The following is a 15,666-nucleotide window of genomic DNA, read 5'->3' on the forward strand; positions in this document are numbered from 1 at the left end:
CAAAATTATATCATGACAAAGAAACATTACATATATCCCCCCACCCACCCACCCACGCACCCACCCACCCACGCACCCACGCACCCACGCAAAGTCAGCTCTCCCGACCAGATAAAGTGACACCATAGAGCCATATTTAAATACGCATGCGTACTTGCGAAAACCGGTCGCTAGTTGGTTCTGGAAAGGGTATTTTTGTTAGGTCGATAGGACTGAATTCGGGTGTTTTGAATTTGTTCTTTCTCTAACCGTTTTTTTATCTGCATACATTTCGGTAGGTGACCTGCATACTTTGCACATTCGGTTGACAATGTAATCTACACGTGTCTGTTTAAACTAACATTGGCTAGCTAGTAAATAATTGTATCTAGAGTTATTTTTCCTGCATTGTTAGCTAGCAAGCACAACTTCGCTACCTAACAAACTAAATAGCTAACATAACGTTGGCTATCATGTCGGAAGAACTGACTTTGTAGATATGGCACGTTGAAACACAGGCTTTATTTATCTGCCCACTGTAGAGCCACTTAGTTGCCCGTGATATTTGATAATCAGATGTGAATATCGACGTCCTTTGTTCCAAGTTTTGTTAGCATTACAGGAAATTGTGGCTTGTTAGCTAAAGTTAGCTGCTATGGGAGTTTCGCAGGTGCCACTCGAACAAGCAAGGCCTGTCTGAACGGGCGCATTGTCGGAAGGTCCCGGTGCTCATACTAAAGCCTACCATATTGGAGGGCAACTAAGCAGGCTAGCTAACTAACTTCACCTAACTACATGTTGATTGTATTTTATATTCATCATGACAAAGCCAGGTTACAATGTCAACTTTGAAAATTCTCCAAATTACCAGGTGTGGCTTGCTAATTGGCTAGCTAAAATATAGCCAGAACAAGCATAGCATAGCATAGCTCTCGCATGGGCCTAACGTTACAGAAATCCTGTTGGGCAGAGCACGTTCCCAACTAGCTATACATAGCCTGCTAATGTTGACTAATTATCTTGACGGTGCGCAATCAGACGTTAATGTTCAACTTTTCTCATCCAGAGTGTCTTTTATGAATAATCAAAAGCAGCAAAAGCCAACGCTAACCGGCCAGCGTTTCAAAACGAGGAAAAGAGGTAAGTTGGTCATCTTCATTGTCGACCAATTTGCCTCTACTTGTTTGGTTCACCTAGCTGTGTCAACATGGTACCGGCGGTGAAATTATGACATGTTTTTCAACAGATGAAAAGGAGAGATTTGACCCTACTCAGTTTCAAGAAAGTATCGTACAAGGCTTGAATCAAACTGGATCTGATTTGGAAGCTGTTGCAAAATTCCTTGATGCCTCTGGCGCCAAGCTTGACTACCGCCGGTATGCAGAGACACTCTTTGACATCCTGGTGGCTGGCGGAATGCTTGGTGAGTACAGATCTTTGAAAGTCAGTAGCTTTCAGGGGTCCCTTGCCTCCTTCCAAAGTCCCACCCATTTGACCTTCTTCTACAATGGGCTTTGAGGAGGAAAGAGGATTCTAGGGAAGTTTTAGAGAAAGTGTAGTGTTGGATGTCAGTTTCCATTCCATTTGGAAAGCTGCTGTTGTCCAGATTAGCGCACTTGACTCTCTTTCTCCCCCTTCACCTGTCTGCAGCCCCAGGAGGGAGTATATCTGATGACCTGACCCGCACAGAGTTCTGCCTCTTCACTGCACAAGAGGACCTTGAGACAATGCAAGCATATGCTCAGGTAAGAGGATGTGGAAATAATTTATTACTGCAAAGTATCAAATTTATTTATATAGCCCTTCGTACATCAGCTGATATCTCAAAGTGCTGTACAGAAACCCAGCCTAAAACCCCAAACAGCAAGCAATGCAGGTGTAGAAGCACGGTGGCTAGGAAAAACTCCCTAGAAAGGGCAAAACCTAGGAAGAAACCTAGAGAGGAACCAGGCTATGTGGGGTGGCCAGTCCTCTTCTGGCTGTGCCGGGTGGAGATTATAACAGAACATGGCCAAGATGTTCATAAATGACCAGCATGGTCGAATAATAATAAGGCAGAACAGTTGAAACTGGAGCAGCAGCACGGCCAGGTGGACTGGGGACAGCAAGGAGTCATCATGTCAGGTAGTCCTGGGGCATGGTCCTAGGGCTCAGGTCCTCCGAGAGAAGGAGAGAATTAGAGAACGCACACTTAGATTCACACAGAACACCGAATAGGACAGGAGAAGTACTCCAGATATAACAAACTGACCCTAGCCCCCGACACATAAACTACTGCAGCATAAATACTGGAGGCTGAGACAGGACGGGTCAGGAGACACTGTGGCCCCATCCGAGGACACCCCCGGACAGGGCCAAACAGGAAGGATATAACCCCACCCACTTTGCCAAAGCACAGCCCCCACACCACTAGAGGGATATCTTCAACCACCAACTTACCATCCTGAGACAAGGCTGAATATAGCCCACAAAGACCTCCGCCACGGCACAACCCAAGGGGGGGCGCCAACCCAGACAGGATGACCACATCAGTGAATCAACCCACTCAGGTGACGCACCCCCTCCAGGGACGGCATGAGAGAGCCCCAGTAAGCCAGTGTAATAGGGTTAGAGGCGGAGAATCCCAGTGGAAAGAGGGGAACCGGCCAGGCAGAGACAGCAAGGGCGGTTCGTTGCTCCAGAGCCTTTCCGTTCACCTTCCCACTCCTGGGCCAGACTACACACAATCATATGACCCACTGAAGAGATGAGTCTTCAGTAAAGACTTCGAGACCGAGTCTGCGTCTCTCACATGGTTAGGCAGACCATTCCATAAAAATTGAGCTCTATAGGAGAAAGCCCTGCCTCCAGCTGTTTGCTTAGAAATTCTAGGGACAATTAGGAGGCCTGCGTCTTGTGACCGTAGCGTACGTGTAGGTATGTACGGCAGGACCAAATCAGAGAGATAGGTAGGAGCAAGCCCATGTAATGCTTTGTAGGTTAGCAGTAAAACCTTGAAATCAGCCCTTGCTTTGACAGGAAGCCAGTGTAGAGAGGCTAGCACTGGAGTAATCTAAACAAATTTTTTGGTTCTTGTCAGGATTCTAGCAGCCGTATTTAGCACTAACTGAAGTTTATTTAGGGCTTTATCCGGGTAGCCGGAAAGTAGAGCATTGCAGTAGTCTAACCTAGAAGTGACAAAAGCATGTATCTATATCAATGCTGTATAATAACACATTTACCACAGTGTCACATCTTACTTTGTTTTGAACCTGTAGGTTTTTAACAAGCTGATCCGGCGTTACAAGTACCTGGAGAAAGGGTTTGAGGAGGAGATCAAGAAGGTGAGACAGTTGGTTTGAACTCCTGCTTGGCAGTTGGCACTGATGAATGTTACACACAATGGAACCTGCATGGATTATTTGAATGGCATATTTTATTTTCACAACAAAGAACTAAAACATTTACCCTGCAGGCTCATTATTTTATCCACTCCGCAGTTGCTGCTGTTTTTAAAAGGGTTCACCGAATCAGAGCGCAACAAGCTAGCCATGCTCACTGGCATTCTGTTGGCCAATGGAAACATATCAGCTGCCGTCATTGGAAGTCTCTTCAACGAGAACGTGGTCAAAGAGGGTGAGTGTTTGCCAGCCCACCACTATTTTTACCTGGACCTGTCCAATAAGAGCTGCTTGTTTTCATTTTAATTTTTCCCAAATGTTTGGTTACGGTGGCCCCAAATGAACATGGCCCTCTTCACTGGAAACTTTTTGTTAAATGGTCTCTGAAATGGACACAGTATTCAGGCACATTGTATGAACCCAATATCATTGAAATGATCATGTTTTTAGTTTATACAAAATAGTGATTTGAGTGTTATTCATTGCAGGGTACCTGCTGCTTTGACTGTTGCTTTATGACTGTTTGCAGGAGTATCTGCAGCCTTCGCTGTCAAACTGTTCAAGTCCTGGATCTACGAAAGGGACATCAATGCTGTTGCTGTCGCTCTCCGCAAAGTCAGCATGGACAACAGGCTGATGGTAAAGCAACAATTCCTTACTTTATATATCCCCCCCCCCCTCCAAGGATACCAGTACATATAGAAGAGTAAGGGGTGGTTTCCTCAACACAGATTATGAGCAATCCCGGATCCGGGAGCGTAATCATAGCCTCAAACGAATTTGCATAACGCAGCGGACATAAATACTTTTCCTATTCATGAAAATCGCAAATGAAATGAAATAAATATATTCAAACACAAGCTTAGCCTTTTGTTAACAACACTGTCATCTCAGAATTTCAAAACATGCGTTACAGCCAACGCTAGACAAGCATTTGTAAGTTTATCATGGCATAATGCTATGCTAGCTCTGCTGGCAGCAGGCAACATTTTCACGAAAATAAGAAAAGCAACCAAATTAAATAATTTACCTTTGAAGAACTTCGGATGCTTTCACTCAGACTCCCAGTTAGATAGCAAATGTTCCTTTTATCCAAAAATATTATTTTTGTAGGTGAAATAGCTCCCGTTTGTTCATCATACTTGGCTGAGAAATCGACCGGAAAATGCTACCAGTACAACGGCAAACTTTTTTCAAAATTAACTCCATAATATCGACAGAAACACGGCAAACGTTGTTTAGGATCCATCCTCAAGGTGTTTTTAACATGTATATTCGATAATATATCCGTCGAGGCAATTGGTTTCTCATAAGAAGCGATTGGAAAAATGGCTACCTCAGTATTTTATGCAAGATTTTCTTGGGGAGACACCATGTGACCACTTACTAAATATGCTCCCTTACGGCTATTCTTCAATGGAAATGCGTAAAAAGGCGTCACAATGCTGTAGACACCTTGGGGAATACGTGGAAAACTTAAGCTCATTCGTAGCTCATTCACAGCCATATAAGGAGTCATTGGCATGAGGCGGTTTCAAAAAATGCGGCACTTCCTGGTTGGATTTTTATCTGGGTTTCAAACAGTTTTAGAAACTTCAGTGTTTTCTATCCAAATATATGAATAATATGCATATCTTATATTCTTGGCATGAGTAGCAGGAAGTTGAACTTGGGCCCGCTATTTATCCAGAAGTGACAATTCTGCCCCCTAGCTTTAAGAAGTTTTAAGACAATGGTAGCGGTCTATGTATATTTGTAAACAACAGCTGGTGCACGATGTCTAAGGAAGTCTCAAGGTTTTGCTTGCCTGAGGTAGAGTATCTCATGATAAGCTGTAAACCACACTATCGACCTAGAGTTTATCTGTATTTTTCATAGCCTGCATACCACCACAGACCAATGCTGGCACTAAGACAGCACTCAATGAACTGTATACCCCATAAGCAAACAGAAAAATGCTCATCCAGAGGCGGTGCTCCTCCTGCCGGGGACTTTAATGTAGGGAAACAAATCAGTTTTACCTAATTTCTTTCAGCATGCTAGATGTGCAACCAGAGAGAATTCTATCCTCCTGATTCCCGCTTACAAGCAAAAATTAAGCAGTAACCACCAGTTACCCGGTCAATAAAAAAAGTGGTCAGATGCTAAACTTCAGGACTGTTTTGCTTGCACAGACTGGGATATGTTCTGTGATTCTTCCAATTGCATTGATGAGTACACCATATCGGTCACTGGCTTCATCAATAAGTGCATCGACGACATCGTCCCCACAGTGACTACGTACATATCCCAACCAGAAGCCATGGATTACAGGCAACATCATCACTGAGGTAAACGGTAGATCTGCTGCATTCAAGGAGTGGGACTAACCTTGAAGCTTATAAGAAATCCCGCTATGCCCTCCAACAAACCATCAAACAGGCAAAGCATCAATACAGGACTAAGATCGAATCGTACTGCACCAACGCTCGTCGGATGTGGCAGGGCTCGCAAACTATTAGACTACAAAGGGAAGCACAACTGAGAGCTGCCCAGTCACACGAGCCTACCAGACGAGCTAAATAACTTCTATGCTCGCTTTGAGGAAAGTGACACTGAAACATGCATGAGGGCATCATCTGTTCTGGATGACTGATCACTCTCTCCGCAGTCGATGTGAGTAAGACCTTTAAACATTCACAAGGCCGCAGGGCCAAACGGATTACCAGGACGTAAGCATTCTCCGAGCATGCGCTGACCAACTGGCAAGTGTCTTCACTGACATTTTCAACCTCTCCCTGTCTGAGTCTGTAATACCAACATGTTTTAAGCAGACCACCATAGTCCCTGTGCCCAAGAAGGTAACCTGCCTAAATGACTACGGACCCATAGCACTCACATTAGTAGCCATAAAGTGCTTTGAAAAGCTGGTCATGGCTCACATCACCATTATCCCAGAAACCCTAAACCCACTCCAATTTGCATACCACCCCAACAGATCCACAGATGATGCAATCTCTATTGCACTCCACACTGCCCTTTCACACATGGACAAAAGGAACACCTACGTGAGAATGCTATTCATTGACTACAGCTCAGTGTTCAACACCATAGTGCCATCAATGCTCATCACTAAGCTAAGGACCCTGGGACTAAACACCTCCCTCTGCAACTGGATCTTGGACTTCCTGATGGGCCGCCCCCAAGTGGTAAGGGTAGGTAACAACACATCCTCAACACGGGGGCCCCTCGGGTGCATGCTCAGTCCCCTCCTGTACTCCCTGTTCACTCATGACTGCATGTCCAGGCACGACTCCAACACCATTAAGTTTTCCGATGACACAACGGTGGTAGGCCAGATCACTGATAACGACGAGACGGCCTATAGGGAGGAGGTTAGAGACCTGACCGTGTGGTGCAAGGACAACAACCTCTCCTTCAATGTGATCAAGACAAAGGAGATGATTGTGGACTATAGGAAAAGGAGGACTGAGCACGCCCTGATTGACAGGGCTGTAGTGGAGCAGGTTGAGCGCTTCAAGTTCCTTGGCATCCACATCACCAACAAACTAACATGATCCAAGCACACCAAGACAGTTGTGAATAGGCCACGACAAACTCTATTCCCCCTCAGGAGACTGAAAAGATTTGGCATGGGTCCTCAGATCCTCAAAAGGTTCTACAGCTGCACCATCGAGAGCATTCTGACTGGTTGCGTCACTGCCTGGTATGGCAACTGCTCGGCCTCCAACCGCAAGGCACTACGGAGGGTAGTGCGTATGGCCCAGGCTTCCAAACCGCTTCCACCCCCCCAAAACCATAAGACTCATGAACATCTAATCAAATGACTACCCAGACTATATGTGTTGCCCCCTCCCACGCTGCTGCTACTTATTATCTATGCATAGGCACTTTAACTCTACCTACATATACATATTATCTCGACTAACCGGTGCCCACGCACATTGACTCTGTACCGGTACCCCCTGTATATAACCTCACTATTGTTATTTTACTGCTGCTCTTTAATTATTTCTTACTTGTATTTATTTTATTTTAACTGCATTGTTGGTTAAGGGCTTGTAAGTAAGCGTTTCACTGTAAGGTCTATCTATACCTGTTGTATTTGGTGCATGTGACAAATAAAATGTTATTTGTAAGCCATCTGTGGAATACTAATTCCACGGACACCCGCAGACACTCAGCCTTTCGCCCCTCCGTTGTGCTTGATTGATTTAAGGTCACTAATTAGTAAGGCACTCCCCTCGCCTGCTTGTCTAGGTCTTAATTTAAAGGAAAAAACAGCAGGTACTAGGCCCTCCATGGAATGAGTTTGACACCTGCTGTATGCAGTCTATGCTTTGGTATCCCTGGCACTGTTTCCATACGATAACATTTTTAAAATTTGTGGCACATCCCATTAGTCATGGGACCGATATTAACATTTCACACCATTTTCAAATTATCTATAAGTGACTTTGTGCTTCACAATCGATTTTAGATACTTTTGGATGATTTGGACATGATGTGCGACGAATGCTAATCGGTCCCATTACTTTTTAATGCTGAAACGATAGCATGGTGCGAGGGATACTTCACCAAAGCATGGATTTCTGTCATACCTTATCCGTAGACTGCTTACAGGGTAAGGAAGCAAGTATACTTTTGTAATTTGGGTGAACTCTCCCTTCAAGACTAGTCATAGTCTAAAAAACATATTCCATGGCGATTGTCTGTTAAACCAGCTTAAGTTTTTATATTGGCCTTTAGTTTTAAAACAAAATACATATTGAATGGGAACTAATTACTTGTATCAATATCTGTCACAGGAACTCTTTCCTGCCAACAAGCGGAGCTGTGAGCATTTTTCTAAGTACTTCACTGACGCGGGACTGAAAGAGCTGTCAGACTTTGCCAGGAACCAGGAGGCCATCGGGTCCCGTAAGGAGCTGCAGAAAGAGCTCCAAGAGATGATGGCCCGTGGGGACAACTTCAAAGATGTGAGACTTATTCTTATACCGTGGGTTCAAAATATTGGGACAGTGACACATTTGTGTTGTTTTGACTCTACTGCATGCAGCACTTGGTATTTGAATTACAATGACAGGTTCAAGTGCAGACTGTCCACTTTCATTTGAGGGTGTTTTCATAGATCGGGTGAACCATTTGAGAAATTACAGCACTTTTTGTACATAGTCCCCATGTTTTTTTTATGGGACAAAGTATTGAAACAAATCCACTTGTGTATTAAAGTAGTCAACCATTTAGTATTTGGTCCCGTATTCCTTGCATGCAATGATTGTAGTGTAATACCCAAGAAGACTAGAGGCTGTAATCGCTACTGAAGGTGCTTCAACAAAGTACTGAGTAAATGGTCTAGTAACCAGTTTTGCACTGTACAGTTCATGTAAGGAAATCAGTCAACTGAAATACATTTTAGGCTAATCTATGGATTTCACATGACTAGGTGCGCAGCCATGGGTGGCCCTGGGAGGGCATCAGCCCACCCACTTGGGAGCCAGGCACACCCATGGGGAGCCAGACCCAGCCAATCAGAATGAGTCTTTCTCCACAAAACGACTTTATTATAGACAGAGAAACTGCTGGAAGTACTGCAAAATTCTATAAAAAGACTTATGGTAGGGAAATTCATTTTCAATTCTCTGGCAACAGCTCTGGTGGACCTACCTCTAGTCTGCATGCGAATTGCACGCTCCCTCAACTTGAGACAACTGGGACGTTGTGTGACACAACTGCACATCTTAGTGGCCTTTTGTCCTCAGCACACGGTGCACCTGTGTAATGTTTAATCAGCTTCTTGATATGCCCACACCTGTCAGGTAGATGGATTACATTGGCAAAGGAGAAATGCTCACTAACAGGGAAGTAAACAAATTCATGTGTTTTGGTGCGTTTGGAGAATATCTGGGATTTTTTATTTCTGGCTCATGAAACATGGGACCAACACTTTACATGTTGCGTTTTATATTTTTGTTCAGTGTACATATGCTTGATAGCTGGGCATTGTTCATTGATGTGTTCCCTGCTGTGTTTAGATAATTGCCTACGTCAGGGAGGAGATGAAGAAGACCAGCATCTCTGAACAACTGATGATCGGCATTGTGTGGTCCAGTGTCATGAGCTGTGTGGAATGGAACAAGAAGGAAGAGCTGGTCTGCGAACAATCTATCAAACACTTGAAGGTAAATGTCTTCTGCGATCTTGAACCGGTCTCTTGCCAAAAAGATTTATCAATGAGACAAACCTAGATGAAGGTTAAATTAGTTGCTGCTAAATTAACTTCAGATTAGCTTTTTTTGGAACTGTATAGTATTGGAAGAGGAGGATGGAGCGGTACTAATATAGGCCAGATTGAAGCATGATTAGGTTTTAGTTGGCTGGTTTTAGTCCAGTCAACCACCTTGTGCCCCCCCCCCCCCCCCCCCCCCCCCGTATAGCAATTTAAGAGTGTTGGGCCAATAACTGGAAGTGTGCTGGTTCAAATCCGCAAGACGACTAGGTGAAAATACTGTTGATATGCCCTTAAGGAAGGCACTTAACCCTAATTGCTCCTGTAAATTGCTCTGGATAAGAGCATCTGCTAAATGACTCAAATGTAGGTGCTTATATTGCTGCTTTGCTTGCCCCTGACATTGTGTCATTGCAACTAAGAATCTGTTAATTGACTTGCCTATTAATAAAAACAGATTGGATGAATGGGAACTAATTGGTCCTCTCTCCACCACAGCAATAGTCCTCTCCTGACGGTGTTCACCTCCCAAGGAGCCTCTGAGATCATCTAGTCTCTAACCCTCCTGTACCCTAACCCCCCCATCTTTCTCTCTTCTCCACAGCAATACAGTCCTCTCCTGAAGGCATTCACCTCCCAGGGAGCCTCTGAGATCATCCTGCTGGTGAAAATCCAGGAGTACTGCTATGACAACATCCACTTCATGAAGGCCTTCCAGAAGATTGTGGTGCTCCTCTACAAAGGTGTGGGCCCTGGTTGAAAGTAGTGCACTATAAAGGGAATAGGGTGCCATTTGGGATACAACCTGTGTGTGGGGGGCACAATGGCTCTCATGTGACATGTCGTTTAGGTACCATGGTGTGCCCTATATGGTGTGTACTCATTGATCTGAACATTCTAATGTTCTGTGTTTCGCCTTCTCCCAACACAGCGGATGTTTTGAGTGAAGAGGCCATTCTTAAGTGGTATGCAGAGGCCCACGTTGCTAAAGGAAAGAGTGTTTTCCTCGAGCAGATGAAGAAATTCGTTGAGTGGCTGAAGAATGCAGAGGAAGGTAAAAAGAAACTGTGTTTAATAGTTCCCTTTTTGAAAATGATCTTAATATTCATGTTGCTGTAAATTGTAATGTTCTGATTTGACTCGACTCTTTTCTGTCTTCCAGAGTCTGAGTCCGAGGACGAGGAAGAGAACTGAGAACTCAACCCTCCACATGTGCATTTTAAACAGCACAGTAGGAGCAGTAGAATGTTTTTGTTACTGAAGTGCTAGTCTCTCCCAGTCCTGTTTTCTTTTACCCCCTCTCCAACTTCAACATTTACGTTTTAATTCGAGGGCTGTGACGTGAACGGTACACTCCTTATTACATTTTGTTTTAAACTTTAATGGTTCACACGTATTGTGAATTAAAACCTCAATCATAAGATTAACAAATGAAGTGTTGATTTGTTTGGAAAGAAGCAGAAATGACCCCCTTTTATTAGTATTACTATTATGCCTTCTGTGTTTTGGAAATGGAACATTCCACTTGATTAAGATACTCTATTGATGTTGCTGCATCCAGTCTGATATCCCTGATACTGCTGTATCTGTTAATATTGCAGCAGTGCGCCGCCTTGCTATGTGACTTAAAGGCACCCTAAAATGACAAGTCATTGCCTTCTTGCCAAAGGTTTTACCCGGTAGCCCTATCCTCATGTTAGCTCCTTTCCTGACCTTGGCCTTTTGGACAAACCTGTAATGAACAGTTGAATTGGTGATCAGATGAACGTTGTGCAGTGACTCATCTTGGTAGAACCACCTCTTGACCTGACTGACATCCTCTCTGGAAGATGCAATGCCAGCTAAGTAATATTGGTTAATTTCTTTAATCTGATTAAACCAATTATTTTTTAAAGAAATAAAGATGACAAAAATTCTTATTCTGATTATTTATGGTATACATTTCTTGTATGTTTGGTGTGTAGCATTGCGATCAATTACTAAACTTTGGTGCCTGCTGTACTAATACAACTCCACCTGAGGTCCCAAATGCACACACAGCGTAATGTTATTACTGGGTAAACCTGATTTTAATGAACTACACAATCCACAGTAAATGGTCTTGACTGATTTTCTAAGACTGTGTTTACACAGGCGTTCTGATCTTTAGCCCAATTATTGACTAAAGAGCTGATCTGATTGGTCAAGTTAGTGGGAAAAGTTCAGAATTGGACTTGGCCTAAGAAGGTATTTTACATGCACATTCAACTCATCAGTCCAATATTTATTTTGAAAGTAGTTTAATGATTGTGTTTACAAGTCAAATATATTTGTTTACTTCTTGTACAAAAATGCATTTTTCTCCTTCAAACAGCTTCTCATTGGTTGCTATGTGAAGAGGACAATTGTCTTACATAAGTTAGGAGAAATTCAAGTATGTTTACAACAATGTTACACATTAAAATAGACTTGGAGGTAGGCCTATAATTATATTATGTTAATACATTGAGGTCTTCATTGAGGTAAAAGTGTATTGCAGTCAGTGTGCAACATCGTTATTTGTTTTGGATAATTCATCCAAATATGATCGTATTTTTATTTTGCATGATTTAAGTAATTTATTATATACCCAAATCAGTGCAGTCAATTCTGTTCCTGCCTTTTAAATTATATTGTTGAAATGGCTGATGAAACCAACACTAAAAGTGTGAAAACATCTGATTAGTGTTATTTCCTGATAGTTTCTGGTTGAAAATACAATCTACACAGGCCCTTCTGATCAGCAGGTTTCCATGGGTGTGAGTTTTGGCTTTCCATGGTGACATCACCATGTGGTTAATTGGTTAATAGACCATGACCAATAAGAGTTCCAAACCCCCTCTTCCAATAATGGCTAGTTGTCAGTTTACCCTTCCCACTCAGACCACTCCCAGACAGTCCTAGCAAAATTCTTGCTTGAAAAAGTTTTGTGCTAAAAAGCTTTTTTTCTTCAAATTGTGTGGAATATATTACAGTAAGGTATTTTGTTAACTATAAATTATTTGATGATATAAAAACAGTTGCATTGGGCCTTCAAATGTGCAACCAATACTGCACAAACATATGCAGAACTATTGTTTGTGGATTGTGAAAAGGCTTGTGCAATACATGCAAGTAAACATTTCTCAATGTACAGTATAGCATTGAGCTCCCAAAATGAGTGTTTAATATGTATGTTGTGTTTTCTTTTGATTTACACCATGTTACATTTGACATGGAATATGACTTGATGTTGTGGTAAAGTTTCTAAACACCAAGTCTGGTTGCTTCTGCTCTGCTAGTAGGTGGGGCCTACATATATAACGCTTCATATTTGCATTCAAGCACATTTTGTATATTGTTTTGCCTCCCCTATTTAAATTAAGTGTACTATCCTGGTTAAGATTAATTTAAATATTACTGCTACCAAAATATATTTGGAACTATTGAATTGAGTTTGAATGGCAGTTAGAATTCATAATTGTCAAGCACGTCACCCTCTCCTCAGTTGGCAAAAGATGAATCAGCCAGGAGACAAGCTAACCAGTCCGCTACTCCACCGATGAACCGCTGCAAGGCCTAAGCTTGGGTTACAACCATGTGACTGGCTGCATGGGGGAGGGAGACTGTTTTTTAGGAGCGCGACACTAGGGCTTACTATTTCTGATACCGAAATAGCCCACTGTCAGGTGGAACCTTACACATTGCGCTCGATTTCCAATTTTACCAAAACACGGTGGAAAAGACGCACATGTAGTGAACGGAAAGTGCATTTCAGTGGGGGATTTTTTGTCCTAAGATTTTGCAAAAATATGTACAAAGTTAAATAGTTTTTTTTCCCCACTCTTAGGTACATGTAAACATCCGTGTGACTTGGTATGTATGCATCCCTGTTGCATCCTTGTTTTGACAGTAGTGCGTGACCATGTCAGATGGCTGTGTGCTTTCCTCCATCTCTGAGCTGTGAGAGTAGAGAAATTGTAGTAGTTTACATTGAAATAAAACCATTGGAATACTATTGATTGGGATGGCTGTTATGGAATTGCTCCAATCTTAAATAAAGTACTGACCCATTATCTAAATGTAGCCAAATCCCATCCATTTTATTTTATGAGATTACATGCAGCCTTCTATGATAGCCCACAGCCTGTCAACCAATATATACTGATTTATTTTGAGGACTCACCAGTTTCCTCTGGTTACTGAGACAGAAAGTGCATATGGGCCTGAGTGGGGGGCTGCTGCTGTTGATGTTGGTGTTGCTCTGCAGGATGCTGTGGTACCCGAGACAGGGCTGTCCGTCCAAACACTCGTCCCCCAGCAGCAGCACGTTGGCAAGGTGGGAGATGTAGCTGGACGCCAGGCGCAGCGTCTCGATCTTGGACAGTTTCCTGTCGGCTGGTTCTGTGGGAATGAGGGTGCGCAGCGCGGTGAAGGCCGTGTTCACGCTGTGGGTCCGGTCCCGCTCCCGCGCATTGGCTGCCTGCCTCTGTTTGCTAACGCCCTGCAGACGCCTGCTGCACCCCCTCTCCCTCTGCCTGGCCCCCTCCCGGCCCCCTCCCTGGAGGCTACAGCCGCTGCCTGTCGACTTGTTGTCGGAGCTCTCCTCGCTTCCGCTATCCAGTTCGTCCAAGTCGGAGGGGAAACCGTCCGGCGCGGCACCCTGTTCGCTCCCTGTGGACTTCATGGTAGACCTGGCTGGGTGTCTAAGGCGGGGGAATGAGTTGGGATCTGGGACTGGCTCTGCTCCTGTGTCTGTTTCATGGCGACTGCTTTATAAATGCAGAGTGAAAATAGCACCTGGGACCAGCTGCCGCCGTGTGATCCGGTGACTGGGGGTGCGGGGATCCTGCGCTAACTGGGCTCACGCCATCCCCTTGGCAGAGCATCATGCCATTTCTTGAATAACGGATCCTTTCTGGGCCCGGTCACCATGCATGTGGCCTCTGGAAACGGAAAGACAGGTGGAGGCTGGAGAGGAGAATCCACCGGTCGTGGTTCTTTGGGTGCTTGAGGTTTATATATATATATATAACCCCCCACAGAGAGCCAGCACACTCCCACTTTGCTCCTAACCCCTGCCCCTTGACCCCTAACCCCATGTTTGCAGATCTGTGGAAGGTGGAAGCAATATGGTGGAAGCTTGACCTTTACACTGCTTATACTTATCCAGCCCCTTCAGATCTGCAAGCATTGAGGGGTCGGGGTGTGACAGTGTGACTGCAGATGCACGACATTAACCTTCTCCCACTCTCAGCCCATGTAAACACATGGTCGTGCTGTGACTCTCTACTCCCTCCATCGCGAACCTTCATTTTCTTATCTCCTGCTTCCTGGAAGTCTTTCATCTTCTCCCTGCTGATTCAAATGCCGGTCTAACTACCTCTAGCCTCAACAGCATACACACAATCGCACAAATGTCTATTGCACGCTATGCAAAGGTCACGAAAAGATGATAATGCTAATCTTGACATAGTGAAAACCTTCCTCCGGTTTTACGCGAGGCCACTGTGTCAGGCAAATGGTTGATGTTTAGAACACATTGCATCGTTTCACATTAGGATGTGTGTTCCTAGAAATCCTGTCACTATTATTTGGTGAAGTGTTTCGGGGGAAGTGCTACTTCGTTACAGCATGTCAACAATTCTCAGAACTCAAATTCAAAACTTGGTTCAAACCCCAGTGAAGGAATCACTCCTTGGTCTTAGAGTCATGACACCAGCTTCAGTGCTCTCCGACCAGGACCGTGAGTGAGTAGTCCAGGTGTATCAGTCACCCTCCAGCTGTTCCTCCACCCCGTGGCAGTCTCCCCATTAACTCGTGCCATCTTTAGCCTTGATATAAATATCTGTGAATGTACAAGTCACTTATATAGTGTTACTTCAGTCAAATTTCAGATCATCATACCAAGATTTTCATCATGATACCAACAATAGTTTGTGTTCCTGCGAGCAATGTAAGTTGTGTGAAAAGAAAATTATAACCACAGCAATTGCATATCAATAGGTTGGAATGATTTCAAAGGGCCAACTGAGCTAATCAACGCAACCATATATTGTGGAAATGAAAATATTAAACATT

General features: G+C 43.8%; 2 protein-coding genes across 2 annotated transcripts; one reads left to right on the forward strand and one right to left on the reverse strand.

Annotated features, from left to right (window-relative positions):
• Positions 1–134: 134 nt before the first annotated feature.
• LOC139373254 (eIF5-mimic protein 2-A-like) lies at positions 135–11,507 on the forward strand. Its single transcript, XM_071113557.1, has 12 exons — positions 135–274; positions 1,046–1,119; positions 1,226–1,402; positions 1,630–1,724; positions 3,237–3,302; positions 3,459–3,594; positions 3,889–3,998; positions 8,168–8,338; positions 9,395–9,541; positions 10,193–10,331; positions 10,520–10,642; positions 10,751–11,507. The coding sequence occupies exons 2-12, from the start codon at positions 1,056–1,058 to the stop codon at positions 10,780–10,782; spliced, it is 1,260 nt and encodes a 419-aa protein (XP_070969658.1). The 5' UTR covers positions 135–274; positions 1,046–1,055; the 3' UTR covers positions 10,783–11,507.
• Positions 11,508–12,637: 1,130 nt separating this feature from the next.
• On the reverse strand, positions 12,638–14,503 carry LOC139373255 (basic helix-loop-helix transcription factor scleraxis-like). The gene is made up of 2 exons (XM_071113558.1): positions 13,772–14,503; positions 12,638–13,546 (listed from the first exon to the last, which is right to left on the reverse strand). The coding sequence occupies exons 1-2, from the start codon at positions 14,270–14,272 to the stop codon at positions 13,514–13,516; spliced, it is 534 nt and encodes a 177-aa protein (XP_070969659.1). The 5' UTR covers positions 14,273–14,503; the 3' UTR covers positions 12,638–13,513.
• Positions 14,504–15,666: the final 1,163 nt, after the last annotated feature.

The sequence above is a fragment of the Oncorhynchus clarkii genome, chromosome 18 (genome assembly GCF_045791955.1).
Source record: "Oncorhynchus clarkii lewisi isolate Uvic-CL-2024 chromosome 18, UVic_Ocla_1.0, whole genome shotgun sequence".
NCBI lineage: Eukaryota > Metazoa > Chordata > Actinopteri > Salmoniformes > Salmonidae > Oncorhynchus > Oncorhynchus clarkii.

Excerpts from the sequence above, each read along its gene's own strand:
- LOC139373254 (XM_071113557.1), top strand. The coding sequence starts at position 1,056 with ATGAATAATCAAAAGCAGCAAAAGCCAACGCTAACCGGCCAGCGTTTC. Across the intron at positions 1,725-3,236 it reads CAATGCAAGCATATGCTCAG|GTTTTTAACAAGCTGATCCG; the intron begins GTAAGAGGATGT and ends TTGAACCTGTAG. Across the intron at positions 10,643-10,750 it reads GCTGAAGAATGCAGAGGAAG|AGTCTGAGTCCGAGGACGAG; the intron begins GTAAAAAGAAAC and ends TCTGTCTTCCAG.
- LOC139373255 (XM_071113558.1), bottom strand. The coding sequence starts at position 14,272 with ATGAAGTCCACAGGGAGCGAACAGGGTGCCGCGCCGGACGGTTTCCCC. Across the intron at positions 13,547-13,771 it reads TCAGTAACCAGAGGAAACTG|CTCAGAGATGGAGGAAAGCA; the intron begins GTGAGTCCTCAA and ends CTACTCTCACAG.